This window comes from Aythya fuligula, chromosome 8 (genome assembly GCF_009819795.1).
Source record: "Aythya fuligula isolate bAytFul2 chromosome 8, bAytFul2.pri, whole genome shotgun sequence".
In the NCBI taxonomy this organism is placed as follows: domain Eukaryota; kingdom Metazoa; phylum Chordata; class Aves; order Anseriformes; family Anatidae; genus Aythya; species Aythya fuligula.
Window position 1 is genome coordinate 19622698 of NC_045566.1, and position 27707 is coordinate 19650404.

The window sequence follows — 27707 nt, forward strand, 5'->3', positions numbered from 1 at the left end:
TGGCCTAAATCCGCCTCGTCTGCGTCGCTCGGGCTCACCCACCTTGCTGTGGTTCTTTTCTTCCTCCGTCTTCTACTTCTCACCAGCTCCCTTCCACAGTTAGGCCCTCCCTGGTCGTGGCTTGGCACAAAAATCCCTGTCTTGAGGTAAAGTACTTGAAAAAGCAGCTGAGAGCATCTGAAGTGGGTATGGCGCTCTGAATGAGCTGGGCTCGGCAGCTCTGCCTGTCTGCAAGTTTGTGAAGTGTGGCGCGTACTTTGGTCCTGCTGTCACTCTGCGAGCTCTGTGAAGACTGCTTGGTTGTGATTGCCTTGAGTAAATAACTTACTGCGTCTCCTACCCGCGTGCTAGTGGGCATCCCTTCTTTTCTGTGAGAGGGTGGAAAAAAAGATGTAAAATGGCAACGTTATGGTTTTTGAAGACAGTAACAGGTCTGGTAAGAAATAAGAAGTAGCCTGCTTAGGTAAGCATTGCTTCTCTCTTTCTCAGTCAGGCTGTACTCCCACGATCTTGTTGGTGACTTTTCAGACAGAGCTCTGCAGAAGGGCAGCTGGCTTTTCTGTCCCCAAAGGGACTTCTCAGTGACACCATCTCCCTGCATGCTCGGGCAGGCAGCGTAGCCTTGTTTGACTGAGCCTGAAGGTGTAGGTGAGGATCCCAGGTGACTGTCATAAGTCATCATGTGCCGTGTCTTCTGAAGGCTTATGGGGGGTATGGGATAGGTTCTGCAAGCTCTGCCTGCATCTAGGTAGCACTGTAGGCAATGCTGTTTGTTTGTGTGGGTTTTGTGGTATTGATGGTGCTACTTGCGAGGTTAGTTGGCAGGCTAAGCTTGAAGGGACTACTGCTGCAGTTACACACAGGAAGCACAAATTGACTCGCTGTTGTAGGAATTGAAGCTAACTCAGAATGTGGTTTTTTGAAGTACTCTGCAACGTTCTCTTTAAGGTAGTTACAGCAAAATGTAGTACTGCTCAGTTAAAAACAGCATTCAGTCCTTTGAAAAGTGATCAAGATTCGGTGATGTTAGTAATGGAATTTCAAAAACATCCAGGCCATAATGTGGCTTTCTGGGGAAACCAAGTTGCTGGTGTGTTCTCAAGGGCAAGTGAAGACAATCTGAGTTGTGGTTACTCCTTCCCTGTGTCATGAATGGGACTCATGCAACCAAGAAGTGAGTTAGTCAAGAGAACTAATCTGGGCAAAAAGTAGTACTTCTTAATTTATTTTTTTTCCCTTCCCAAGTTACTTTTTGGTTAGAACAACTTCCTGAACTAGTTCACTTGCCTGGTCTTATGGATATTGTCTCCAGCTGAAGGAGGAGGAAGTGTGTTTTGGTAGGGAGGAAGGAACAGCTGCGGTCCTGGTGCAGTCGCAGCCTGTGATGGGTATCTGGGTCGTGCTTTTATGGCCGGTAAGTTAATCTAAGAAGGCACCGCTACTAAAAGAAGCTGCCCTGAGTGTATGATTGGTATATGGTGCTTGTGTTGAAGGTAGCAGGTGATATTAAGGGTGTAGGAGCTCCTGTGTGCTGCCATCCCTTGGTCATGAAACCCTGGTGTCATTTGTCTTTTTTTTTCTCTTCTCTCTTAGCAGCAGAGCCACCTCTGGTTCTGTATTTTAATTCTGCTTGTCCCCAGTAGCAGTTTGCTCTCTCCTTTGCATACCCTTTCTTCTCGCTAAACCTGCCGTTGATTCATTAATTGTGAAGAACGATCTGGGTGTTTTTAGACAGGGGTGTTTGTGCAGTTATTCCGCTCAAATTTAAAAATAATCATCCATATATTTTTGTTATTTCTGTTATAACAGGAAGGTTATTTCAAACTTGACTGACTTCAGTAATTGCTAACCTTCTGATTTCCAGTTTGAATTAATTCGTCATTAGGTTATATCCATTCTGTGTACCCAATGGACTGATACACCGTATCAGCACTCTTAATTTTGGTGTAGCAGGACTCTGAAACAAATGGATGCAAAAATGTGTCAAATTGCAACACTGAAGCTTTTTTCCCTTCTGGCCACTGGCTGTACTAATCTTTCCTGTAATTGCTTTTTCTCCCCATGAATTTTAATGTTGACCTAAGTGAAAATTGAACCATACCTTTCAAATATTAACATAAGCTTTGTAGAAGTATTCTTTTAAAGAAGACTAAGATGTTTTAAAGTATATTTTCATAAGACTAAAATTTATGACAGCTTGTTCCAGCCTCAATCTTAGTTTGTTCTAATGGTACAGCTTTTAAAGGAGCCATTATTGTAACCTGAATCACTTAGGGGTTTCTCTTTGCTTTGATAGAATCCTGCTTGAGAGGCAAAGCTTGAAATTTTTGAAAAGAGATTGAAATTGATTTATTTCACCTTTTCATGTGTTCTTAACTTCAACAAGAAACAGAAGTTGTGTTACAAAGTATTAAAAAAAATACCTCCATGGATTTTTAAGGTTTGTTTGGTGTGTGTGTGTGTGACTGCTTATAAGTGATACCTAAATAAGTTTCTAAAACCTGCTAAGTAGATTACTCTGAAAGATGAGTAAGGCCATTGTGGGAAAACTCAGTTATATTGTTGCTTTGCGGAGATGTTTCCTGTTCTTTGGCAAGAGCAGCAGGAACAAAGGTCTTCCTAATGTTTTTAAGCAGACCGAAGAAAAATTAAAGTTTCTGCCACAAAGCAAGACAGGTCACAGCCCTCTGCTTTCCTGGTCTTGTCATCCCTGAGACTTGAATCAGAATACCAAAGATGGTGTGTTTTCTTTCTAGGTCAAATGAGCTTAAAAGTGCAAAATTAACACTAGAAACATGTTTCTGTATGAGTTACAGGGAAGCACAGTGGTAAAATGGAAAAAAGTTTAAAGGGCAAGTGGCCGAGGGATGTTTACGTTTGTGCGTACTGCATCAGATGAGTGCTTCCTATATGTACAGGACAGCTGCAATTCTTAAATACATAACTAGCTTATTCTGTCTTGGATACAGGACTTTGCACTTGTCTCTGTTGAACTTCATGAGGCTCCTGCCAGCACATTTCTCTAGCTTGTCCCCATCCTTTTGAAAGGAGCATGTCCACGTCCTTTCCATTTCCTGAAAAAAAATGTTGCTTGTTTACCCAGTGCCTGCCTCACCAGTCTGGCTCTGAGGATACCATGAGAGACCGTGTTGATTGCCTGCTGTGTGAAGTGCTCTTCCATCATCCCCTAAACGGGCCATCTTGCAGAAAGCTGGTGTGTTGGTCAGGTGTCATTTGCCCTTGGTAAATCCACACTAGCTGTTCCCAGTCACCTTCTTGTCCATCTGGGCAGGACGGTTTGCTCCATCGTCCTCTCATGGACTTAGGCTGGTCTGTAGCTACCCAGGTCTTCCTCTTCCACCCCTCTTGAAGCTGGATGTGATATTTGCTTTTCTTCCAGTCGTAAGGAACCTTCCCCAGGCTTACAGCCTTTTAAAAACTTGCGGAGTGTGGTCTCTGTGACATTGGCCAGCTCCCTCTGGGCTCCAAGTTGCACCCACCTGGAAGCACACAGAGTTGTGTGCTTCTGTCTTGCTCAAGTGCTTCCAAACTCCATCTTCTTCTTTTGGAGGTCATTCTTCATTCCAGCAGACTGTGCTACCAAGCGCAGGGGTGCGGGAGGCTTGAGTGCAGGCCCTACAAGTGAAAACTGGGGCAAAACAGGCACCAAGCATGTCAACCTTTTCTGTGTCCTGTCTGAAAAGCAGAGGGCAGCGTGTACTCTGGTGCCAAAGAGACAAAGCAAGTTGAAAAAATGAACTAGACCTTAATTTTTGGCACAACTAAAAATAATAAATTCCAGGTAGAAATTTACAGCTTCAGTGTGTGTCCTTCCCTGTTGTGCACTGTAAATAACAAGTTGTTTATACTTAGGAGCAAGCTGGTTGAATTAATACTCAATGCAATCCATACACAAGTGCTTTCAATTGGAGTTCATTTTACATCTCTTTGTTGCTGCATAAACCCATTTTAGAAATCACTGGAATAAAACTTTGAAATTGTACCATTTTATTTGTGTGGAGGGGATAATTTGTTTCATGCTCTTGTTCAACCCTGCACATGTTATTCTTGTGTTTATGTCTTAGCAATTCAAGGACAAACAAAGTAGTTCTGGAAGTCGGTGAGCTGTAGTCTGCAGAGTGTTTGAAAAGAAAGTTCTTGTGTGGTTTGAACTCTCTGTGTGTGCTTGACGTTGCCTGTGACTTCTGAATGGGTGTAAGTGTTTGGGTTTGTGTTGATGTTGACTTAACCACAGGTTTATCTTGGTACTGTTTTTGGCTGGGTATGTCAATTATAGCATAGCTGTGGGGGTCTGAGTAGGTCTCTGGCATTGATTCAGTCTTGCAATACGATTTGTAGCATGGCTGGGAATTCAGAATTGATTGCTGGTGGAAGGTATTTGAGAGGAGTTACGTTTCCATGCAGTACTGTGCTCAATAAACCCTGTAGTAATGGTAAAATTGCAGCCTGGATGTTTGCCTTTCAAACGTGATCGTTTGTTTTATGTTCGGATGCTGGTAAACTCTTGTTACGGTGAAGCTTGTCCCTCGTGGTGGCCGATAACTCTGTGACTTAATGGTTCAACTGCTTTTCAGGGTCTCTCACATGATTCCGGAATAGGAAAGAAGAGGCCAAGGGGCAGAAGAAAAAAGAGGTGTTTTTTAAGTACCAGCAAATTCTCAGAATAGAATTTCAGTCAGTGTCTGAATCTAAGAACAGATCCCGAAAGCTGTTTGGTAGGTGGCTGAGCAAGATTTCCTCTTTGCTGTTGGGCTGAGGAGTGAGGTGTAGCACGGTGGTGACCTGGGTGAGGCATGGAGCAGACATGGAGGCAATGGGCAGCAAAGCCCTTTCTTGGTACTTGCTGTAAAGCTTGCGTGGTGGTAATCCTTTTAACATAAAAAACCTGTTTTGAGGAGCTTATTTATGACCAATCCCTGATGTTTTCTTTTTCTTGCAGGTAAATGCAGTTGTGAGAATATTTGCTACTTTCTCTCTTTATAGTCTTTCCTTTGCACAGCTTCTATAGGGCAGGTTTCCTACTGCAGGACGTAACTGTGTGAGCTGCCAGAGGAGAGTTACTGCGTAGTCATGGCCAAGTCCCAAAGGTACCCTTTTGGCAGTGAACAGCCCTTCTTAAACCTCCGTGCTTTCAGGGTGCAGAGATGAGTTCAACAGTGGCACTGTTTAGTAGAGCACAGCTGCTGGTTCTGGCTAACTTAGGTCCGTCATGTGCACCCTAAGACACGCACCAAGTTTTCCCTGGTGGGAATTGTGCACTGGGCAGCGATCTGTTGCAGCTGTCCATGCGTTTGGTAAGCTAATGCTCTCATTTTCCTTTTGGAAGAAAAAATGAGCGAGGGCTTTCTCTGAGAATCTTAAAGATTGACTTTTAGTATGTCAATATGTTTAGTACGTTTAGTAGTGTTTAGTTAATTTTAATAATATTCATTATTATTAGGGAGATAACACTTTTTATTATAAATATTTCTCGTTAAGAAACCAATAAATATAAACAACTGCTGCATTGAATTGCTTTTCTGTTCAGTACCATTATTATATAAGGAATGCCTTAGTTGGTGCATTGTCATCATGTGGTTGTTTATATACAAAACCAAATCCGTAACTTTAAGTTAGAAATAGGTGTAGAAATTTAATAGCTGGCTAAACTTTTAAAATAGGCTTGCAAAAATAATTTGCAGGTTTTTATTTATATTTATTTACACTTAAGGAACGTGCTGGTATATTTCTCTTCATTAAGAATGTTTGAACACTGCAAATTGATTTTTTTTTCCACAGGAGACAGTTTTTGGCTGGTCTTCTGGAAGGAGAAAAAAAAAGAAAGGAAAACAAGAACCTTAGGCTGGGCCATTTGAAGTGCCTGTGGCAGAGACGTGGTTTCTTTCCCCTCCATTCTACAAACCCGATGCTTTATTTTGTTCTCTGGCGTATGCTTTCATTATTTCCTGTTATTTTGAACTCACATCTCACAAGTTACTTCTTGGTGGCAGTGCTGCCTAAGTAACGGTTGTCCCCAGTCCTTGCTGCCTGGTTTTGTCTGTTCTGTGCAGTGGCTGTGTGAACACGGGGGCTTGCTGAGCCAAGCATTGCAGTGGCTGAAGGAGTGCTCTAATCCTCCTTTCTTTCCCTGGGGTTCTTTGTCAGTCACGTAAGTTGTCCAGCCTCTTTCAGCGCAGTACTGCCTGGACACTCGCAGTGGGAGCAGATGGTGGGAGGGGAAGCAGCTTTTTTAGGCAGTTCGTCACCTCCTGTGTCTTCAAGGTATTAATGAACTATCTGTAGCTTGTAAGTATTGATGTTTTCAGCTTGAATCGGCATGTGTGTAAGCATCTGAGTACAAAACAGCAATTAAGTTGAAAGAGATGAAAGAGAGCTTGATGTGCATGCCAGTAGTAGGTCTGGGAGTAAAACCTGAATTAGAGCTCCGACTGGGCAGTGCAATGAAGATGAGCCTGTGGAAATATCAGTCCTTTCTGTTTGTGTGCAGTTTGTGTTTGTTCCTGGACAGCTTTACCATAAAATGTTTTTTTTTATCCATGTTATACTTGATCCTAATTGTTAATACTTTAATCATTTGTTTTGGCTTTACAAAATTTCAAGAAACTGGCAACTGTTAGCTAGATTTTTTTTTTTTTTTGGGGGGGGGGGAATAACTGTTCAGTGTTTTTAAGTCAAAAAAAAAAAAAAGTGATTAAGGGCACAGAAAACTCAGTAACTGATTGCACATTGTTTTGAACATTAATTGTTAACTGTTCGTTGCTGCAGGTATGTATAAAAACTGTTAGGAGAGAGGAGATGGTTGATGAAAACGTCCAAGGAAATCAGTTGTCAAGCCCCAAAAGACTAACATGAAGTTGGAAGTTCCTTGTTACGGCTTCTATACTTGCCTTTGACTATTACAATTTCTCTATTTTGATTCTTTTTTTGTTTTATTGAGACATCAGAAACTGAGACCCCCCTATGAAGGGGTCAAACTGAGGGACAGCGTAGATGAGTATCTAACTTCTGGTGGTAGCCAGAGAGATAAGGACAAAGGGTACGTAGTAAGACAAAGACAGGTGCTGCTCCTTCCAGTGTATCCTCCCAGTTTCCACCCCGGCCTCTGTGATCCTGCTTCTTGTTCCTTCTGGTAGCTGTATGCTTTCTGAGGTGGTATTGTGGAACATGGAAAAAGCAGCTGCGTTATTTTATATATTTTCTACGAAACTCCCAGGAAGCGCCGCAGTAACGTTCCGTTCTTACACTCTGTAGGAGTGCAGTGAATACCATCTGCTTTGCTGGGACTTGCGAACAGGTGAATTTTTGTTCCCTGCTACACACAGAGCTTGAACACTTTGTTGGATTTGTTGAAGACTGAAGTTCGACTTGAACGCGTGGCAGAATGCTGGAGCTCATCTAGGTTGTACTTTGTGTTTGGGGTTTGGATTCCTTGCATTGTAAATCGTTTGCTTGTCCCATGGATTAATGGCTTTTGTGAGTGTGAAAGGAGATGAGTGATCCCTATGATTATGTCCTACAGCACATCCTGCTAAACGAGTTTATGGGTATCAGAATAATTACTGTCCTTTCGTTGGGTAGGTGAATACGAGTTGTAAGAGTTGATTGTGTCGAAACTTTAGAAGTGTATTGCTGGGATGCATCTGAGAGGTTCATGGCTGTGGCTCCTTTCTAATTTTGACTCTGTTGTTCTTGGCAGTATAGCAGGATTTAAAAATCCAAATGATAATGTGGAGTATAAATTTCAGCACCAAAACAGTGAGGCGTCAGTCAGGCACTTCACTCCAGCTTTTTCCTGGTGGTGTCAGCTTTATCCATTGTAACGCCGGCTTTGAGGTTATTGTGGGCCCCCCCCTCATTACCTGTTGCACTCCTGCAGTCTCTCAGCTGAATGTCTGCCATTTTGCTGCCTTGTCCTGAGCTTAGGGGCTTGATAATGGGATGTTCCCATAGTGGTGCTCAAGGTAGCATGTTGAAAATGCTGTTATGGAAAGTAAATCCTTGTGTAATTATTAGAAGGTGAACTTCTGTCATTAGTAGTTCTGTGAATTTTATATTTTGCATTAGTTGACTGTAATACCCTCCTCTTGTTTCGTGAAGTAAAAATGTTTAATTGGAGTAGTGTAGTATGTAAATATCGATAGTGAGTTTTATATCTATGTTTAATGACAACCACACATAGATTGTGCTGAAACCCACAGCACAGCGTGCTTTTTTGGGGGGAAGTTAACTTAGCCTTTGAGAGATTGAGACTGTGTTTTTTAAAAAAACAAACAAAACAACAGCCAAAACCAATCCAACTGCATCTTTTTGGCTCAGGATTTTTTGGAATGGGTTTGTTTAGTTAAAAAGATCACACAACCAAAATCTTCCCAAAGAATGCACAGTTCTTAATAAATACATAATGCTTTGTTTTAGTCAAGGAAGGTATGTGGTATTCCTTGGCATGTGTCTTTCAGAAAGTTTCATGTGCGCCTCTTACCAGTTTCTAAAAGAGTTTGGGGACTTTGGAAAATACGAAGTGACCTGCATGTTGAGACCAAACCACTTTCTTCTCATCTTGATTGATGACATGAGCAAATTGTATTGATCCTTCAGACTTAACATGGAAAAAGCAGAAATAGAAATTTATTGTTATTATTATGTGATTAGATGGACAGAGCAGTTTATTAGTACCAGGTGTATCTGGTTACGTAGTGCCCTGTTCTTACCAGTGAAGTCTGTTTTTCTGGGAGAGAACCACTTTCATTTTCTCAATTCTTCTAAAACCTGTCATGACCTTTGAAACTAGTTCTAGAGCGGCGTCGCAGAATATCGTTATAAAAACTTGCCCGGGGAATGTGGGATATCAGCAGATGACTGCTGGCATGCAGAGGTATTAAGAATTTACTGGTCAAATCAAAACTAAATACTGTTTACACCTCTACAGTTCAACATGCACAGGACTAAGGGAGGCAATAGTTAAAGCCACGTACTGTAGCTTTTAGTTGTGTACACCGTTATGTACTTACTACAGTCAGGTTTCCCAATGTGAAGCAGTTAACCTGACTTTCAGGAGGTTTCACTTTCAGTTAGTCTCAGCCCTTAAAAGAACTGTTGTCTCCATCTTTTCATGCTCTATCTAAATATTTAATTTTTCAAGTGATGATTTAAGATCTTAGCTTGGATTCTAAAAGATTTTAAGTGTGTTACTTCTGTAGAAAGTATTTGTTTTTAATGGGAAGCTTTGTTTTGCTTTATGTTATAAAGAAAATGTTTTTCTTATCTATTTTTGGGTGCACTGTTGAGACTGGACAGTCTTGCTGCAAAAGCAGGAGAACTTTTGGTGGCTGTCTAACTAAAACTCATAGGTCTTGCCATTTTGGAAAATCCATAAATGAGTAGTGTTGGAAAAAAAAAAAGTCTGGAGTGGCTGCTCATTTACAGCTTATGATTGCTGTGACATCTGCTAGAACGAAAGACACAAGACTAAGGAAAATAACATTAAAATAGGCTAGGAAGTATCATTTGTTCAGCCTGCGGTGGTAGCGTTTGACCAGCTGCAGTTTAACAGCATCTGAGAAGTGGGAATCTCACTTCCTGTGGTCAGAGAGCACAAAGGTAGTTCCTGGGGTTGTGAACAAAACACTGTAATTTCATCTTGAATCTGTGAAACTTAATATTCCCCAAATTTATTCTGCAAACTTAAGATCACAATTGTAATGTATGGCACAGATTCCTCTGAGGAACAAGGGGTGTAGTAGCTCAGGAGGCAGGCAGTGAATCGAGGTGTCTGGAAGAGACAATTCATAAGGCACTCGTTTGGCACGGGGAAAGATTGGCACCCAGGATCTCTACTGCCTTAGATCAGCCTGCTCTTCCATATGGTCTGCTTTGCATTACATCATGGGGTGTCTTTTTTTTTTTTTTTTTTTTTTCTTTAATTTGGAAATAATAGCTTGTGGAGAAAATACCTGGTTAAAACTTTCAGTGTATTTAATGGAGAGAGGTTGTCCCATAGGCTAAATTGAACTGATGCTGTTATTTTTACTATCAGGGAATAAAACATTAACACCCTTTTAAAACACTGGTTGTCCTATGCTACTGCCACCCTCTGGAATATAGGTCATGAGATTTTTGGAGTGAGTGGCCATATGGTTTAGTAAATTAGCTAGTGCTTGGGTTCAGTTTGAATGCTGCCTGGAAGCATCATCTTGCAATGAAGAGCAGAGGAAACCGACGTGCTGCCCAGGCAGACTGTAGCTGAGAAAAATCGGGCACTCTTTGCTGCTACCTTATATTTTCCAAAGTAAGAAATGACTTACCGGCCCAAGAAGCCAAGTGTTAGTGCTTAGCTGATGGCAGGGAAGCAGTGTGAAGAAGTACTTCAGGGCTCATTTACGTTGGTTGCTCTGTCCTTGAGGTACAACGAGCTGCTGTGCTTAAGCAAGTTGTCTGAAATCCTGGGAGGCTACCGAGTAAGCCTGGGTACCAGAACACTTGATGTGCAGATTTACTGTATTTGTGTGTGTTTCTGCCATAAGACACAAAAAGAGTAACCTCTGTAGGGTAGTGGAAGCTGCCATATTTACACTTATTTCTGAAGTATATATTTTGAAAGGTGGATAGAGAGGACAATAGCTTTGCTTTTAATTGGCAGAATATCAAAAAATTCTTTAAATTGGTTCAATACTAATTGGATTAGCTGCTACTGGTTATACTTGTAAACAGCATAAAGTAGCATGCGTCAGTAAGAAGCAGGTATGCTGGTGTCGTCTGTTTGTTAGCTCCTTTCTCCTGCCACTCACTTGTGCGTGTGGACAAATCTTAGGCCTGAATAATTGTTTCTCTCTTCCTAAAAACACCCCCCTCAACCTTATTTGTAACTCTGTTTTGTCTAGCGTGTAGCTTGTTCACTGCAATGCTTTTTTCTTGGTTTGTGGAGTTTGTGCAAATGAAAGTATCCAGCTTACTGGCGGCTACCTCTGTGGCTAGCAGCTTACCTGATGTTTTTTCATTCACCTGGACTGATCTTTCATCTAGCATTTATGATACCCTTCCCTCTGCCCCTAAATTGTAGGGGGTTTGGATTGGTGGATTGGGTTTGTTTTACATCTGCTCCTCATCTTCCCTCTTGCCTTTGATTTGCAGCGGTGGCTGATCTCTGCTGAAGAGAAGAGATGGCCCTTCTCTGCTGGGCTGTAAATGTCAGCTGCTTCCTTGCCTGAGTCACACTCCGCTGATATGCCAAGCACATGCCTACCATCGTTCTGGAAGGGTTCTTCACACTGGTCGTCTTAGAGTTAAGGTGAATAAGACCAGCAGTTTTCCCAGAATGACTCCCAAACTATTCATCTCTGCAATCTTTGAGTGGTTCAGTGGCTTATGCATAATCCAGTTTCAGCTCAGCAAAGCAGTTTCTCTCCTTTAGAATAAAGAGCATGGCATTCAAAATAGGATCTGTTTAAAAGGTTGTGCTAAAATTTATTTTGTAAGATCTGTGTGCAGTATGCTTTTGAAGGAAAATATACATTTTCTTGTTTATGTAGTTTTCTTTTGTTTCTGTCTTCCTTTAAGAGTTATTCCTTGGCTACAAAATTGACATAAGACCAGTCTGTATCTAGGCCTCTTGTTTCTCTGTATCTAGGCACCCGGTACAACAACTCAAAACAGTCTGCTGTCTGTGAACAGCCTCATTATTTGCTGTTGTGTATTAAATAGGAGTTTGCTTTCACAGAGGAGGCAGTGTTGCCAAAATAAGCTCTGTGGTTACTTTTCAGTTATATGGTTGATTTTTCTTTTCTTGTGTGTGTGTGTGTGTGGTTGTTTTTTTTCCTGTTGTTGTTTTGAGCTCTTAACATTGCTTTAATGGAAATTAGAAGATGCTTTTATACATATACATATCTATACGTATTAATATTTTAATATGATATGTTTTAATGTTTTATACAGCAGCAATCTCTTTGTGTTAGGTTGATTTTAATTTCAGGAAACACTATTGGTAAGCCAAGTAAATGCTAATTTTGTTTTTTCCAGATGTTCTTTACAATGCCTTTCACAGCCAGAACTAGGATTTTGGGAAACAATTGATGGATCATGGACCAGTAGTAGTGTGAACATAGGGACTTAGCTTCTTATAAGAACATTACACAGAGAGAATTTGGCATTAAGAGTAAAATTACAGTGCTGTTGATTTTGGTGAGATTTATGCACTGGTTTTATGAAACGTAGAGTTTTCAGCTGCATATGCATGTACTCGGTCAATAGGAAAGAAAAGGATTTTGTGGGAGATGGTTAGCTGCGCTGCTTAAACGTACAATGTAGTAAGGAATTTTAGAAAGCTATTCAGTCTTTGAGTGAAAAAGCATTGAAAAGCTAAAGCTTTGTGAAGTGTTTGTTGGCTTTCTGAAGAAGGTATGCCTCTCTAGTGGTAGCTACCTCACTGGGTGAGACTTCTGGTAGCAGTGTTTTGACATGCTGCTTAAAATACAAAGTAATGGTAAAGATACTCGGTTATTTGTGTGTGTGTGTGTGTAGGACTGTCCACGTCTGTCTGGTTTCCAGCTTCCTTAGCAGCAAATTAAAATATAATGCCCACCACTTCAGCAAACTGCAACTCTAAGTCACATCTGTGCTTTCAAGTGAAGTTGGCTAAATGCTCTTTTCGCACACGTGCGTTGCATTGTGTGGCTCAAAAAGGGAACAAGTTACGCTTCTCGGTGTACATTTGCACTTCAAACATCTGTTAGCAGAAGGTGAATCACTGCATAGTTTTATGAGACTTTCCAATTCGGAAAGCTCCCACAGAGTCCCTTGAAGAATATCAGTTCTGAAAAGAAGTAGGATTTGTTTACTGGTATGTTGAATGTAATACTGAAAGAAAATGAAATATAGGCCAAACCTACAGTGAACATCAGCAGTAACTTTGAAATACTCGAACGTGAACTGAAAGTAAACACAAAAATGTCAGGTAACTGCTTCAGAAGATTAGTTCCTGTTAAAGTTGGCATTTGCTAATGGGGACCAGTCTGAGGAACTTTCTGAATTTAGTCAGGTCTGCAAAGCAAGTCCCTTCTGGAAAGTCGCTGACCCTTCCTTTGATTCTCTCTTTCCTGTGGAAGACATGAGTCCTCCAGAGCTGCTGTTCTTCAGCTTCTCTTGCTCTTCTGCCACTGAGGCTGGCTTTGGCAGTTGCGATGAACCCATGGTGCCTTATTGGAATGAAGCAGAGAAGCTCCTAGGTTTGGGCCTTCTAACGCTTAGCACTGTACGCATATGCAGTGAGTTCTGGTCTCTGGCCACAAAACACTCGTAGTCCAACAGGAGTGGCTTAGCTTTTGTCTAGGACTTTGTATAAGCAAGGCGTTGGGAACTGAAGTACAGAAAGACAAAATGAGCGGTGTAAAGCTCATGGAGAAAAGCAACAGCTTTTCTTCGTTTGTCATAGTACCACTAGAACTTAAAATATTTTGCAGAGGAAGTTCTTCCCCCCCGCCCCCCTCTTTTAGGTAAATCTGATTACTTTCTATGTCCAATATATTTTGTTTTGAAAAGCTGTTTGTCAGAAAGCCCTTTCTGAGATTGTTCCTCTTTTAGAATTGCAGTCGTTTCATCATACAGTTGCTTTATTTAGCAGAGTTTTGGGATAATTTCTTCCTGAGTAATTGTTGCTGAGTTTCTGAATTGTTTTCTTTGTGGTATTGCTCATCAGTGTGGAGGAAGAATTATCTTCTCTACAGGAAAGAATGTGACTGCTCAAGATACTTCTTTTGTAGAAATTACTTCCTTGCGGTAGTAGTACATACTTCCAGTATTACTGTCAAGAGAACTTTGAAAGCACAATTTATTGTCATCTTTTTGAAGGCATTGTTGGACGAGCCCTTCTGACTCTTCGCCCTGCTGGTTTGGGTAGTGACCGTCTAGCCTGTGGTTTTTATCCTTTGAGTGCTGTTGCCAGACCCGAAGGTGTATTCACACCATTTGAAACTGCATTAGCAGCTTAAACAAAGCCACTGGACTTCATGCAAAAGCAGGTGAGGTGTGTTACTTCTATGGACTTTCCTGTCCCTGACTGTCAAGTGCAGTTTGAGAAGTAACTGAATACAAATGCTAAACCTCTTTCATTGAGTATTCTGAGAGAGCCTTCAGCTCCAGGATCATCTGCTGGTAATTTCAGGGAATAAACTGAACAGGACTGTAGGCTGTATAGCCGTCTATACCTTCTGATTAATGCAATCAACAATAATTAAAAAAAAATATAAAAAAAAATATTTCTGAGTTTAGTAGGGGGCCTGTTCTTTGCATATGCCTACTTGTGATACTGTCATTTGTTTTTTGACTTTTGTAAGGAAAAGGGGAGTTCAGGTTTATAACTCTGCAATGACTAAGGACTGAAAGTCCTTAATATGGGGTGAAGCTAATGAAGAAAGGGAAATAACATAATGATCTACTGATGTCCAGAAGTCGTTTGCCTTTTTTCTTGTTAATACAGTATAAAAAACCCTCTCAGGTGTTCTATTCCTTCTGTTCCCCAAATAACCTTGATTCATTCAAATGAGGTTTTTATTCTCTTCATTGCTTTTCTTCAAAAGTGCTTAGCCGAAGTATTAGAACCCGTGTATTTATGATGTGGAAAAAATAAACAAACATCATTTTCCCTCTATCTAGCTTACTTCTTAAAATGCTATAAATCTCAGTAATCTTCTTGAGACTCCTAGTCAAATTATTAAACGCTCATGAACTTAAGTAAAATGGTTTAATTTTGAGTACAACTTGATCACGATTCTTGGTATATTTTCAGGCATTAAAAATTATTTTTGATCACAGATTGGTCATGCAATATTGTATGGAAAGCTTTTGCTTTCTGAATGGCATGTGACTTGAAAGGGGGAGGAAACGAGCAATCTGTTCACAGCGAGATGTTCATCCTTATAATATCCACGTTTTCCATAGTTTCCATTATTTTTAATTTGTCACCTGGCATGATGTCTATCATGGGCATCAAGAGGTGGTCTTAGCAGAAGACCTGTGTGGTTTGTAGACTTGTAACTGTGCTTGTGTGGGATGAGGAGTGTAGAGAAGCATTCTTCTGGTCAAGGAACTCACCTCCTGAACGGCTGACCTGTGCGTGTTCATCTTTGGCTGTCAAGTGGAGACTGCCGGGGTTTTAACTGAGTTGGGGTAAAGAGCATCGGGTGAATAATGCTGATGGCAGCTTGGAGTAGGCTGGAATGAAAAGGTCGGGGTGGTAATTTATTCAGCTAGTATAGCTGTGTCTGGAAAAAGGTATGTGTCTGCACTCAGTGTGGTGGTTCAAGCTTGAACTATGCTCTAAAATACATTAAGTGCTTTGCAAATTGAATGTAATTGCAAGAATGCGTATGGTATGCTTTTAGCAAATTTGCACAGAATTAGAAACTCCCTGCAGTCATCTGCTGTTTATAATACTTCCTTCGTCTTCCTTATTTAGGAAGTAGGACTTCCCTTAAACTATCTTTATCCACATAAGGCAAGAAAAAACCTCAGTATGCCTTCCTTGTTTTGTTATCATTTTCTCTGGCTTTACCTGTATTTGTTTTTTCATCGCCTTCAAAGAATTCCATAAAGTGACGTTCTGCTATTGTATTGAGGATTGGCTTTGAAATTAATACTCATTTTCAGTTGGACTGGCTCTTTATTGCAAATAATAGATAGGTTCTTCAGTAACATTTTTCCAAGATTACATTTGTTAAAAAGCAACTAGATGGGGTTAATAAACTGCTCATAATGTACTCAGTGTCGTATATATAGATTTGGTTTTGTCTCTTGCCAGAAAGACCTTTAAAGCAAAGATACTTCAAAACACTGAAACAAAACTGACAGCAGTGGTGAATCCATTACTGAGGCTTGGGCAGAGCTCACCTTACATCATTTGTCTGCAAAAAATTCCTGCTTGTGAGTTCAACTCACTGCTGATCCAAATTTCTAATCTCTCTCTCAGTATTTTAGCCATTGCTTGGTGGCCTTTTTCTAACGTGAGTCTCCTAGCAAATTTTTGTGCTATAATACAAGTTAGTTATTTGAAGAATTTGAGTTCTTTAGTTGCTCTGAGACTTCTGGGTATAATGCCCTCGCTGCCTTGAAAGGTAAAATTGTGACTGCGTTAGGGAGAGGGAAAATATTTTGGTGGAGCTGTGTGTACATGGTTTTGACAAACCAAGTCTTTAAAAGACCAAAAGCATATTGACTGTGGTTTCAAAAGTGATACAAAATATTTTTGTATTGAAAGCGTAGTTCCCACGTTTGTCTTTTGATTCCAAATTACTGAACTGCTTCTTGTAGCTAGCAGGTTTAAATAACGCTTGCTGAGAAAGGAAGAGGGCTTTCATGGCTTTTCTTAAGTGATGTTTTTGTAGTTCCCTCTAGGTAGACCTAAATTTGCGTTCTTTTCGTGATCACTTCTTGTTTTGAAACTGTAGCTCAGAAGGAGGCAGGGCCCAAGCAGTGTTTTAGGTCTCTACATCAAGGTAAAAATTGTGTTCGGCCTTGCAAATATGGCAGTAGGGAGCAGTTTTTGTCCCCCACTGCTCTAAGTGATCCTTCAGAACTCTGTGGCTTACGCACACCAATGCCCAGTGCTTAGCCAGACTAGGATTTTTCGGGAAATTGATATGGAAGCATACCATGTCTGCAGGTATCTGCTATTTATCAAAAGTATCTGGGGAAAAAAAAAGTAATTATATGTGTGTGTGTATGTATATTTGTGTGTGTGTGTATATATATATATATATATATATATATACACACACACACATTTTAAAGAGAAAAAAATCACAGATATACTTTATTTTGAAAATAGCATGTATTGTCCAGTGTTCTTCATTCTAGGATGTTGTTCCCTAAGGGACCAGGAAAGATGTTCTGAATTGATGTAGGTGATGATTTCTTTGTGTTGGATACCTACAGTAGCTGTCGACATTCTGAAGTTCTGGTATTGGTCTTGATTGTGCAGGGCTTTTGTGTTTGTTTGCTTTTGTTTTTTAATGAACTTGCTATGTAAAGAAATACCAATAAATTGCTATTTTTTGTTATTTTTTTCCCCTTTGTGGACAGGAGAAAACTTGTTCAAGTATTTACAGGCTATTTCTTTGCTTTGTTTGTGCAAGTAACAGAATTAACTCTATTGTAGACAATTTCAGAGAAACTTGCTGAGAAGGATGTGATTGTGGTTTAGTATCATCTTTGACTTCATCAGTAGATATAATAATGAAAAAACAACTAACATAATAGCCTGTTAAATATGTTTTAATTTGTATAGTATACACTTCGATACATAATTTCTGGAAAACGAGTTATCAGATTATCTGCATCTTCACATAACCTGTATGCCACTCTAGTTAAGAAACAGATCTTTATGAGGGAGAAAGGAAAAAGGTGGGAATTTGGGAGATAGAGGGAGCAGGCTCTGGAGGATTATAAACAGAAGTGTAAGCTCCAAAGTAGGCTTGTTTTTGTGTTACCCATACACATAGATAACAGTTTCTGCTGTTGAATCATAGAATTTTTAATTAGACACCCTAAAAATCACACTTCCTATTAAAAATGAACTTGTATATCAATGAAATCAGTTTGAGAAATGTCATCAAGCACATTATAATGAATTTGTGTGACTTTAAGTATGATATTATCGTACAGAAACTTCCTATTACAACTATTATCATATTATTTACAGCTTGGAAACTCATTCCTTAACATTTTCCTTCTTCTTTAGGTTATTTTGGCAGGAGAAGACTACTGACCTGAGATGGAAGTCAAAACATCATTTAGTAAAGCCAGTAGAATTCCTGAAACTGTATCCTCGTTAATTAATGAAGATTTTGTCCTGGTTAATCAGCAGTCTGAGGACTCTGGAAAAGATGAAAAACCTCAGCTAAAGGTTTACTACTGCTTTATTTTAAATAAGTATTAAGATTCCTGCTGTTTCCATATACTTGCACCCCTTGTAGGTGTGGGACAATTGATGAAACAATTGAAATGGATTGGATATGGCTAAGAAAATAAGATTTTTCTATAAGAAAAGATTCTATAAGATTTCTATAAGATTTTTCTATAAGGAAAAATCTGCAACAAAGTCTGTTATATTCTTTGAATGGAGAATCTAAGCACACAAACCCGTTAATTGAAGAGGTGTCTGTAGGTTTTAGATGGTTGTTGGACTAGCAGTGTGAATATGTGCAGTGTACATAATGGGAGGATACACTGGGTTATATTTGATTTAATTTTCTTGATTCTGAGATCTTTGGTTTCAGTGCAATTTAGTACTAAGCTTTGAGGTATACATTAGTGTCCTCTGAAACTAGAAACTTATTGCCAATTTTGACTGGTGAGTGGGTAGTGTAGCAGTCTGCCAGGTGAAAATAGAACGGAAGTAGCTGGCTCCACTTCTGGTGTGTTGTGTGACTCAGGAGGAAGAATGCAGCTGTGGCCAGGTTACTTGTTTTCCCAGATTGTAAAGATTGTAAAATGTAATAGTCAAACTACAAGTAGCTATAAAAACTGTCATACCCTTCTACTTACAGGTATTTTCGAATGGAGATGATCAGCTGGAGAAGGCAATGGAAGAGATACTGAGGGATTCTGAAAAAGACCAGAACAATGCTCTCCAAGAAGGTTCCAGTGATGCCTGCAGCCAGGCAGCTGGAAATGGGTCAGCAGATCAAACAAATCAGCCATCTTTGCACCTTGTTTTAGACCCTTCTGCTACAGGTATTGACAAAATGCTTCCTCATCTTATATCCTGTTCCCAATCATATATGGCAGTTCTTTCCTTTAAAGTTTGAAGTTAAAACGAATATAATGCTTTCTGGAACTTCATTTGGTAACTGTTCTGGAGAATAGCCTGTACAGATCGTGCTTGGATCAATACCCCTTGCTATTCAGTTTTGGTCAATATTAATATTAAGCTGCTGAGTGGATTTCTTACTGTTGGAGTTGGACTTCTTACTCCCATGCTTCTCAGAAGCAACTGGAGATTTTGCTCTTAAACTTATTCAGAAAACCATACGTGAAAAATAAAACCAAATAGTTAAAAAAAAAAAACAAACAAACGTTTTCTTCATTTTCAGAAGTGTCTGCACCAAGGCCATCTTCTCCTACTGAACCCCTGGAAGAGGACAGTGTATTGTTTAACAAACTGACTTATTTAGGTTGCATGAAGGTGTCTGCCCCTCGGAACGAGCCAGAAGCTCTACGTGCCATGGCAAACATGAAATACTCATGTCAGGCCCCTTTACCCGTAACGCTTTATGTTCCAAATGTTCCAGAAGGCTCTGTAAGGTAATGTACAAATGTTCCTTTTGTTACTTGCACAGACGTGTAAAAGACGAGTTCTTTGTTGCTCACGTGGGGAAGTAGAGTTGTTGGATTTGGGGCTAGGATTCTTGTACGCTACAGTGGAAAACTTTGTCTTTGAAAGGGAAGCGATTTATCTGTGGAAGCGCTGCATTTGTGAACCCATTCACTGCTTTGTGGTTATTTTCCCTAAAGCCTATGAAGGTTGATTTCAGCCTTTTCAAACCAATGAATCATGAAAATGAAATGTGAAGCTGGATCTTTTCAGTGTGGGATTACTCTGAGGGTCAAATTCTCTGTACTAATTATCAGTAACTGCCCACTTGTTAGCTGTAGAGCCACATAAGCATCTTGTTCAACGATTACTGGTATTTTGGAAAGGGAGAGCTGATGATGCCTGTTTTCTCCCATTTTTTTCTATTGTGTAATCACCTGCAAGGTAAATACGTTGAGGTAGTGGTAGTCCTGCAGGTCTTGGGTTAGCTGAGGGAGTTTGTTTTATTCTTTCATTCTTCTTGAGGGATTGAGATGTTAGACTCTACTTCAAGACATAGCTATGGTAAAGCGAGGTCTCACCTGTGCCTGTCTCACAATGCATGCGTCGATTATCTCCAGATAGTAGAAAACATTTTTTTGTTTCCTGTGAGAAGGATCTTTTAATTAGTGATGAAAATGTCCTGTTAATCAGAATACAATAAAGGTTTTATCTGCAGCGGCCCCACATCCAGAAATAGGGAGCATCTTAATATTCAGGGGTTTTTACTTATTTATTTTAACTCTGAAGTTGAGATTTCTAAAGAATCTGGTTAGATTTCCTTCATTTCCTGTCTTCCTCTGGTAAGAGACATGGGTTCTTGGTCTAATTTAACTCTTGTCCTTAGTTTCTTGATAAATTAAATGTCTGAGCTTCTTGACCTTCTTTCTTCATCTTCTTGTGAAAACTGTGTTGACTATAATCTTCCCTAGACAGAGAGAGCTTTAGGCATATAAATTATTTTCTTCCATTTTGGTCTTTGAACTCGATTTAAGATTTCATTTGAGGATTTGAGGTTATGGCAATACTTCATTTGAATTAGGAAATTGCACTGCATGCTTTAAGTATGGCAGCTGTCACATGGGCGTTAGAAGTTAGGTTTGCTGTACTTATTTTCACAGATGCTGTGTGGCCATTCAAGAAGGTTGTTTTCTTGCAAGTAAAAACAGGTTTCTTTTATCTTTAATTGTAGAAGGCCACCTGTAAGGTAAAGACAGCATAAGAATCTGTGCAGAACTGTAAAGTTGAATCCGTGTGTGGTATAATATGCTCCATCGAAGTTCAAGTGACACCAGTGCCATTTTTGAGTGTTTCCATTCCTAATACCTGGCAACTTATCTGAAGTTCTATGTCACATGTCGCTCCAGTATTACAGTATGCTGAATCCTCTCTGGGCTTTTCTTGCCATTGGAAGAATACTTCTTTATTGTTTCTGACTTGGGATTCTGTTCATGTAACTAATGCTTAGTCAGCCTTGGTGTGAATGTGCATATGCATAAAGAGTGAGGAGACAGAGGAAGTCTGTGTTGCTCTGTTAGTGCTTGAAATTCATTGTGCAGTTGTCCATTGTGAGCACACTGTTCTCTTTAAAGTTTCTCAAATACTCTTTGGATTGTTTTAGGAGTTTGAAATGAGTTTAAAGCTTTGTGTGAGCCCTTAGAGCAGTGTAAGTAGCAGTTAGAGGGAAGGACTGGATGGGAAGGCACGTATACCCTTCTGGTGCTGCTGAAGCAGAAGTTATCCTGCCTGAGAGTGTGATTAGATCTGCAGCCAGCATACTGATAAGCCAGAGCATTACACAGCAATTTCTTCTTGATGGACCTACATACAGAGTGTTGTTGCTGTGATCTTTTCTTATTATCATTTGTTTTCTGCATTTATTTTCATAGTTGTTAATGCAATTTTCATGCAGTTTTTTTTTCTTTTAGAGAAGCAAACACAAAACTTTCATTTACATTGATTATTTTTTTTCAGTGCTAAGGTTGTTTTCTAGTATGATAAACATCTTTTTTTGTTTTTGTTTTTTTTTTTTTTTAAAGTGGCACCTTGGAAGTATTTCAAGGGAGTTACTATATTTGTCATAGATGTATCGGTCCACTGAAGTTTTCTGAGATTACAAAGATGAGGAGGGTGAAAAGCCTAATTCCACTGGAAATGGTTTTTGTTTTTGAGCACAAGCCTGTTTGACAAACACATATAAATTATTAATTTTCTATAAATACCTAATTAGCTCAAAGGGTAGGGCAGTATAATAAATTCAGATGTTCACGGCAGACTGGATTTTACATTTTTGGTGTTTTTAAAGCTGTTGTGATTCATGATCACTTAACACTGCAGGAATTGTTTACTAAGATAAATAGTTTTACATGTTCTGCATAAACAATGCTTCCTTAAATGGATTTTTCTTTGGTCTTTGTATGCAAATTATGTTTTCACAGCTGTGGTGGTTTCTACATTTCTGCTTTTGTTTCTCATAAATGATTGCAGAGCAATGGTGGTCAGTATTATTGCATGAGATAGAGGTACTATATTTGTCTTACGGAGTGTAATAGGGGCTTAACTTGTTTTAAAACCCAAAATATTTATCTCTTAAAGCTGGAACCTGACATACCTGTACCTACTCTGCATCTTGTATGCTTGAATTTAATAGTAATTACAGTTTAGATATTTTTTTAATTGCAGGAAAATCTTTTAGGTATGTCTGTTTTACTGACCTTTTTACTTGATCTTCCCTGTTCCTTCTCTCAACAGAATAATAGATCAATCGAGCAATGTGGAGATAGCTTCTTTTCCGATCTATAAGGTGTTGTTTTGTGTGCGTGGACAAACTGGAACTTCAGAGAGTGACTGTTTTGCATTCACTGAAAGCAGTTGTGGAACAGAGGAGTTCCAGATTCATGTTTTCTCCTGTGAGATTAAAGAGGCAGTGAGTATTAAGTGCTCTATAGTGACTCATATAAAGGATGGAAGGCATATCTGAAAAAGTTATTCTTGATGTGGAAACTTATATATTGCCGTGAAAAATACATGGATATTAACACGTAATGGATTTTACAGAACGTGCAGGTGGTCATATGTGAATATTAATAAAAATTAAAAGTTATACTCTAGAAAGCCTAGATTTAAGGTATTTTGTTTTTCAGGCATCATTTGGGTAGGTTTCAGACTCATTTTATAGTGTAGATCTTTGAGATTTACAAAGAATCATCTTACAGTACTATGGTTGCCCTATTTATTTTGGCAAGAATTGCATGATAGCTTGAGAGAAGGATTTTCTAGGGTAGAAAAATAAAGGATGGAAAAGAAGAATCTTATTTTTTAATGTTTGCATGAGCAAGCTGTGAGATGTATTTTCAAATGCATTACTTGAAATATAAATTGTTAAGTGTCCTCTAATGGTTTGCATTCCCAATCTTGTAATGTGTATTAACTTACTGAGTATTACAGCAGAAGTGAATATGATATGAATAGAAATAGGTAATATTACTATTGAATTTGCTTGGCTATTAAACACCAGATGTGATTGGTGGTGTTTTTTGTATTGTTTTTGTTGTTTTTTGTTTTTCTTTGGTATAAAAGGCAAGTGACAGTAATTCTAGAATTGACTGAATTTGGGATTGACTTCAGAAACTGTTGTATATTGGGATTTGTTCCTTAAGATAACATATCATAATACCACATTAAAATATACTGTGGTTTTTTATAATACCACTATTTCTTTTGCTTTTCTGCAGGTCAGCCGAATTTTATATAGCTTTTCAACAGCATTCAAACGTTCTTCCAAACAAGCATCTGATCATGTTAAGGACTTTGTTCTTCCCACTCCAGATAGTGATGTGTACACTTTCAGTGTTTCCTTAGAAGTCAAAGAAGATGATGGAAAAGGAAATTTTAGGTAAGCTGAATGGAAAAGTAGAAATTGTTCTGAATCATGCATGCTTGCAAAATTCACAACTCCTATGTTGCGGTGAAACTCATTTGACTTCTTTCCATTAGTAGACTTGCTATAAGTAGAAAGCTGTTGCTCTGTTTTTACTTTTTTTTTTTTACTTTTTTTTTTTTTTTTCCCCCACATGTTTTCTATATAAAGGTTAAAAAATCAGCATCCATTTTTCAAATTAGCTTCTTTTGAAGACATTTTTTGGTAGAGATGCTCAAGATACATCTGTGCATATGGAAAAGACAGGAAGTCTGTACAAACTTCTGTTAAAACAGTTTTTCTGAATAAATAAAAGTTAGTACTCTTTTAATTGAGATTTTTGTAAGCTAACTAATTCCAAATTCATTGTAAGTTTGGAAAATTGTAAACTACTCTGAGCATTACAGGGGAACAAAATAATTTTTGCTTAACAGTTAATTACATAAATTTTGGAATGGACGAGAGAGTTGATGATGTGAAAATGTCCTCTTTATTTTTTGCTTCATATGTATTATACTTGCTATTATTTCAAAACACAAAATACCCCATGAATTATTGGCTATGTGGGCCTGATAAATCCTGTGGGCAGTTACGATGCTACATACGAACCAAAGTGAAACTTCAGTGGCTGTTTATTAATTTATGACTATATTATGAGAGGTTCTCTCAAATTAACTTACCATTTAAGTTGGTTACTACTGTCTCTTCTGTATTTAACAGTTAATCTTCTCTATCTGTACTAAAGGAGCTTCTTTATTATTATTCTTTTAGCCCAGTACCAAAGGATAGAGATAAATTGTATTTCAAACTTAAACAGGGAATTGAGAAGAAAGTGGTTATTACAGTTCAACAACTCTCGAACAAAGAACTGGCCATTGAAAGGTAAGAGTAATAAGATAATGCGGATTAAGTTTTTGTGAGGAAAGTATTTAATCTACTTTTCCCTGGAAAAAGAAAGAAAAACAACAGTAGCATAGTATTATTGAATAATATAATTAATTTCTAGGTGCACAGTTCAGTTTCAAAGTTCTCTTGAAGTAATTTGTGTGATTGTTAAGATGGAAACAAGATGTCTTGGAAACATAGTATGTAATAGTCAAACTTCTCTTTTTGCATTTTAAATGTATTTTTTGAATGTGCTATTAGGATACTTATGGCATTCAAATGCTTTTGATTTTACTTTTTGTTGTTCTTAAGTAAAGCAGAAACACACGTTTATTGTAAGGCTGTATTATCAGCATCTCACTGTTTAGAGAAAGTGACCAAATTAGATTGTCTGGGCTATGTTAAACTCTGGAGAATATTTTTCCATTAGATCAATGTACTAGAATAGTACAAATTTGGACTCAATCCAGTGGTTAGAAGCAATCTCTTGTTGGAATCTTCCAAGACCAGTAGGATTTCATTGTAGTTTGTTTTTTTAAAAGTATGTTTCTAATGTTTATCTTTAAGTAGTGGTGAAGATCTTGGGACTGGTTGATAATCCATGTTATTTAGTAAAGTTATTAGTAAAGTTATAATAAAGTAAATATTATATTTACTGGAAATTAAATGAGGGGAACTCTTTTAGAATGAATAATTTGATCTTTGTGCAAGACATTTGCACAAGAAGCAGACCATGCACGTGAAGAATAACAATTAGTTAATGGGTTCGTTAACAGTAGACACTTGCTGCTACGATAGTGGGTATTGTATTAGCTTAAATTAGAAAATTCCTTCTTGATATCTCTATTTTTAAAAAGAGCAAATGCCACCAGATGGCAATCTTATCATAAAAGTAACAATAGGAGAATTCGAGTTTATTGAAAAGGGAATTCAGGATAACAGGAGTATCAAAAAAAAAAAAACAACAACAACTCATAAAACCTGATTGATCTGTGTGCTTTCAAGGTATTTTTTTCAAAAATGAAACAAAACATTTAGACGAGGGATATAGAGCAGAGATTTTTAACGATAATGCTTTTCTATTGTAAAACTGTGCTTTTGCTATTCATCAGTTTAAACAATCTATTTTCAATAGGATTAAATTTTTAATTTAAATAATGTTGGCTTGAAATTTCAGTTCATGACTGATGAACTATTTTAAGCATTTCTGAATAACATTGAATCTCTATACATAATTTTCTTTGTGGGGGACCTTGAGGAGTCTGCTTTTTTTTTTGTTTTTCTCCTAAAACTACCTTCATTAGAATTGAACGTTTATTTTGGTGTTATTTAGAACGACTCAATTTAGATGTTATTTTTATCACCACAAACTTGCTGATAAAAGTCGTGTAATAGATATGACACACACAAGCTTGTAAGTCATTTTATATACTCTTGGAGCATAATATATATGCGTGTGTTACACTATATAATAATACAATAAAACTGGTGTAAAAGATCAATTGAGCTTGCCTAAGAGAACACCAAAAGTCTCGGAAATATTTTTAAGTGAAATTATAATGCAAAAAGGAGGTTGCTAAAGAAATATGTTCTCTGGTCTAAGGAGTTCCAGAATCTTTATTGGCAGTCTCAGAAAATCAACCTGATACCACTGGCAGAACCTCTGCTGATGCCACTTCCTGGCGTTCAGGCTGGGCCCCTGGCTGGGTTGGATAGCACAGGTTACCCACAGCCAAGATACTCTGTCCCTTCCTACCTTTGTGGCCTGTTCTTGAACAAGCCCTGTGGAGCTTGCCTATTTTTATCTTGGTTGGAGCAGGTGAAGAAGCAACGTTCACTCCTGTCTCCCAGGTTTGAGTCATGGTGGCACTGCATTGGTTCGTTCCCCCAGTGTGGGATATCAAGTCTCTGTTTATGGGGTTCAGGAAGAAAATTCTAGTTACTAATTAGGGGGCTTTAAGAGTTGATTTTTTTTTTTTTTTTTTTTTTGAGAGTGAACAGCCTTTTATTTGGAGAAGTTCTAGAACTGACTCTGTTGGTTTTAAAATAGTGGTGTTTAAATATACTGTGCTACCATTCATACAGGAGAGTTACTTGCAAGTTATACAGATATTCCTTAGGTTAAGGTCTAGACTTGATGTCCTTAGAAGTGATATGCAGAATATTGGCTGTTTGCTGAGTGTTACTGGAAACTCATAGATCATGTTATCATGTTAATGTAATACCACTGGCTTTATTGGTGGGTAGCATTTGTATTTATACAAATGAAAATCTATATTAGTGAGGAATAGCTTAAATTCTTTTTCTTTTTACAGGTGTAGAAACTAGCTGAGTTTAAACAGAGTAGTGTACCTGTGTGTAGTCACTTGATAGCCAGCTCTAAGTGCAGAAAAGCCACAGCTCAGAAATGGCAGGACTGAAGCCCATGGTCTTTACAGGTCTTTCTGAAACTGAGGTGTGTGGTAGGTTGTTATCATTCTTCTGAAGGTGATGTTCGTAGCTGTCATTTTCACTTCTAAAATTGGTGGCTGAGCACAGTGACAACTGTTTGTGTAAAATCAAGCTCCTCTGCAAGCAGAGGTCTTGAGCTCCTTTAGTTCAGTTAAACTCAGTTTAGTCTTTTGAACTTCAAAGAGAAGCCCTGACTCTTCCTGTAGCAGGATGTCACCAGTCATCGTAAGTACCTATTTCTGTGAGAGGCAGGGGTTGCTTGTTGCCGACTCAGTCTTTTAGAAGCATACTTCTCAAACATTTTGGCTGGCACACGCCAGAATTTTTGTGTGCCTCTGAGAGAAGCACAGCAAGAGCTGGGATCTGTGAGCTGTTGCCTTTGAAAAGCATGGTTATTTTGCCTACATCTGAATCTCAGCCTCAGTGTTTTCTTTAGTAGATGTGCCAGAAGCTGGTGACTCCTCTGTTATAAGTTATAGATTATTCTTAGCTATTTCCACCTCAGGAACTAAAAATAGTGCAGTTGGTCTACTGTAACATTCTGCCTGGTCTAATTAGTCCTCCAGAGAAGTCTGCACATGTGGTTAAGTACAAGTCCTGGCATCCTAGCTACCATTGTTTTACATGGCACTGCCATAGGCTGTGTAGATACATCTGCATTGCTGCCTAATATTTCATTTACCACTTCACTTTTTAGGACTTTTGTAGTGCAGGAGCATGGGTAAGAAAAAATACCATTATGGATGTAAGTTAATGTATAAAAGTAATGAGGTAGAAAACAAAAATCATATATCCAAATGTGCTAGGGCCAAAAGTAATAGATGGTGTAATAATAGCTTATGTTAAGACTATCTTTTACAGTTCATATAGCATTATTGAAACAGTAATTGCTATTCTATCTCTGTTGATGATAGTGTTCTTGCCTGAAAGCTGTGAAACTATTCTGTCTTCTCTACTTTCCTATGACTGTTTAAATGATGCCTTACAATTTCTGCTTGCTGAGAAATCAAAATTTTCCTTTGGATAACTGGCCCAGATGACAGAAGAGTTTTTGTTGAGCCTTAGAGAAGGTGGGAGTGGGAGCTCCTCATA

General features: G+C 38.6%; 1 protein-coding gene across 3 annotated transcripts in view; it reads left to right on the top strand.

Annotated features, from left to right (window-relative positions):
* RABGAP1L (RAB GTPase activating protein 1 like) overlaps positions 1 to 27707 on the top strand; it is a 248515-nt gene that overhangs the window by 9308 nt on the left and 211500 nt on the right. For all 3 annotated transcript variants that reach the window (XM_032192057.1, XM_032192060.1, XM_032192059.1), the window contains 6 exons: positions 17747 to 17911; positions 18555 to 18741; positions 19101 to 19311; positions 22112 to 22286; positions 23095 to 23255; positions 24051 to 24161. In XM_032192057.1, the coding sequence (XP_032047948.1) occupies positions 17780 to 17911; positions 18555 to 18741; positions 19101 to 19311; positions 22112 to 22286; positions 23095 to 23255; positions 24051 to 24161 (977 nt within the window). In that variant the 5' untranslated portion in view covers positions 17747 to 17779. The remainder of the gene's footprint in view (positions 1 to 17746; positions 17912 to 18554; positions 18742 to 19100; positions 19312 to 22111; positions 22287 to 23094; positions 23256 to 24050; positions 24162 to 27707) is intronic.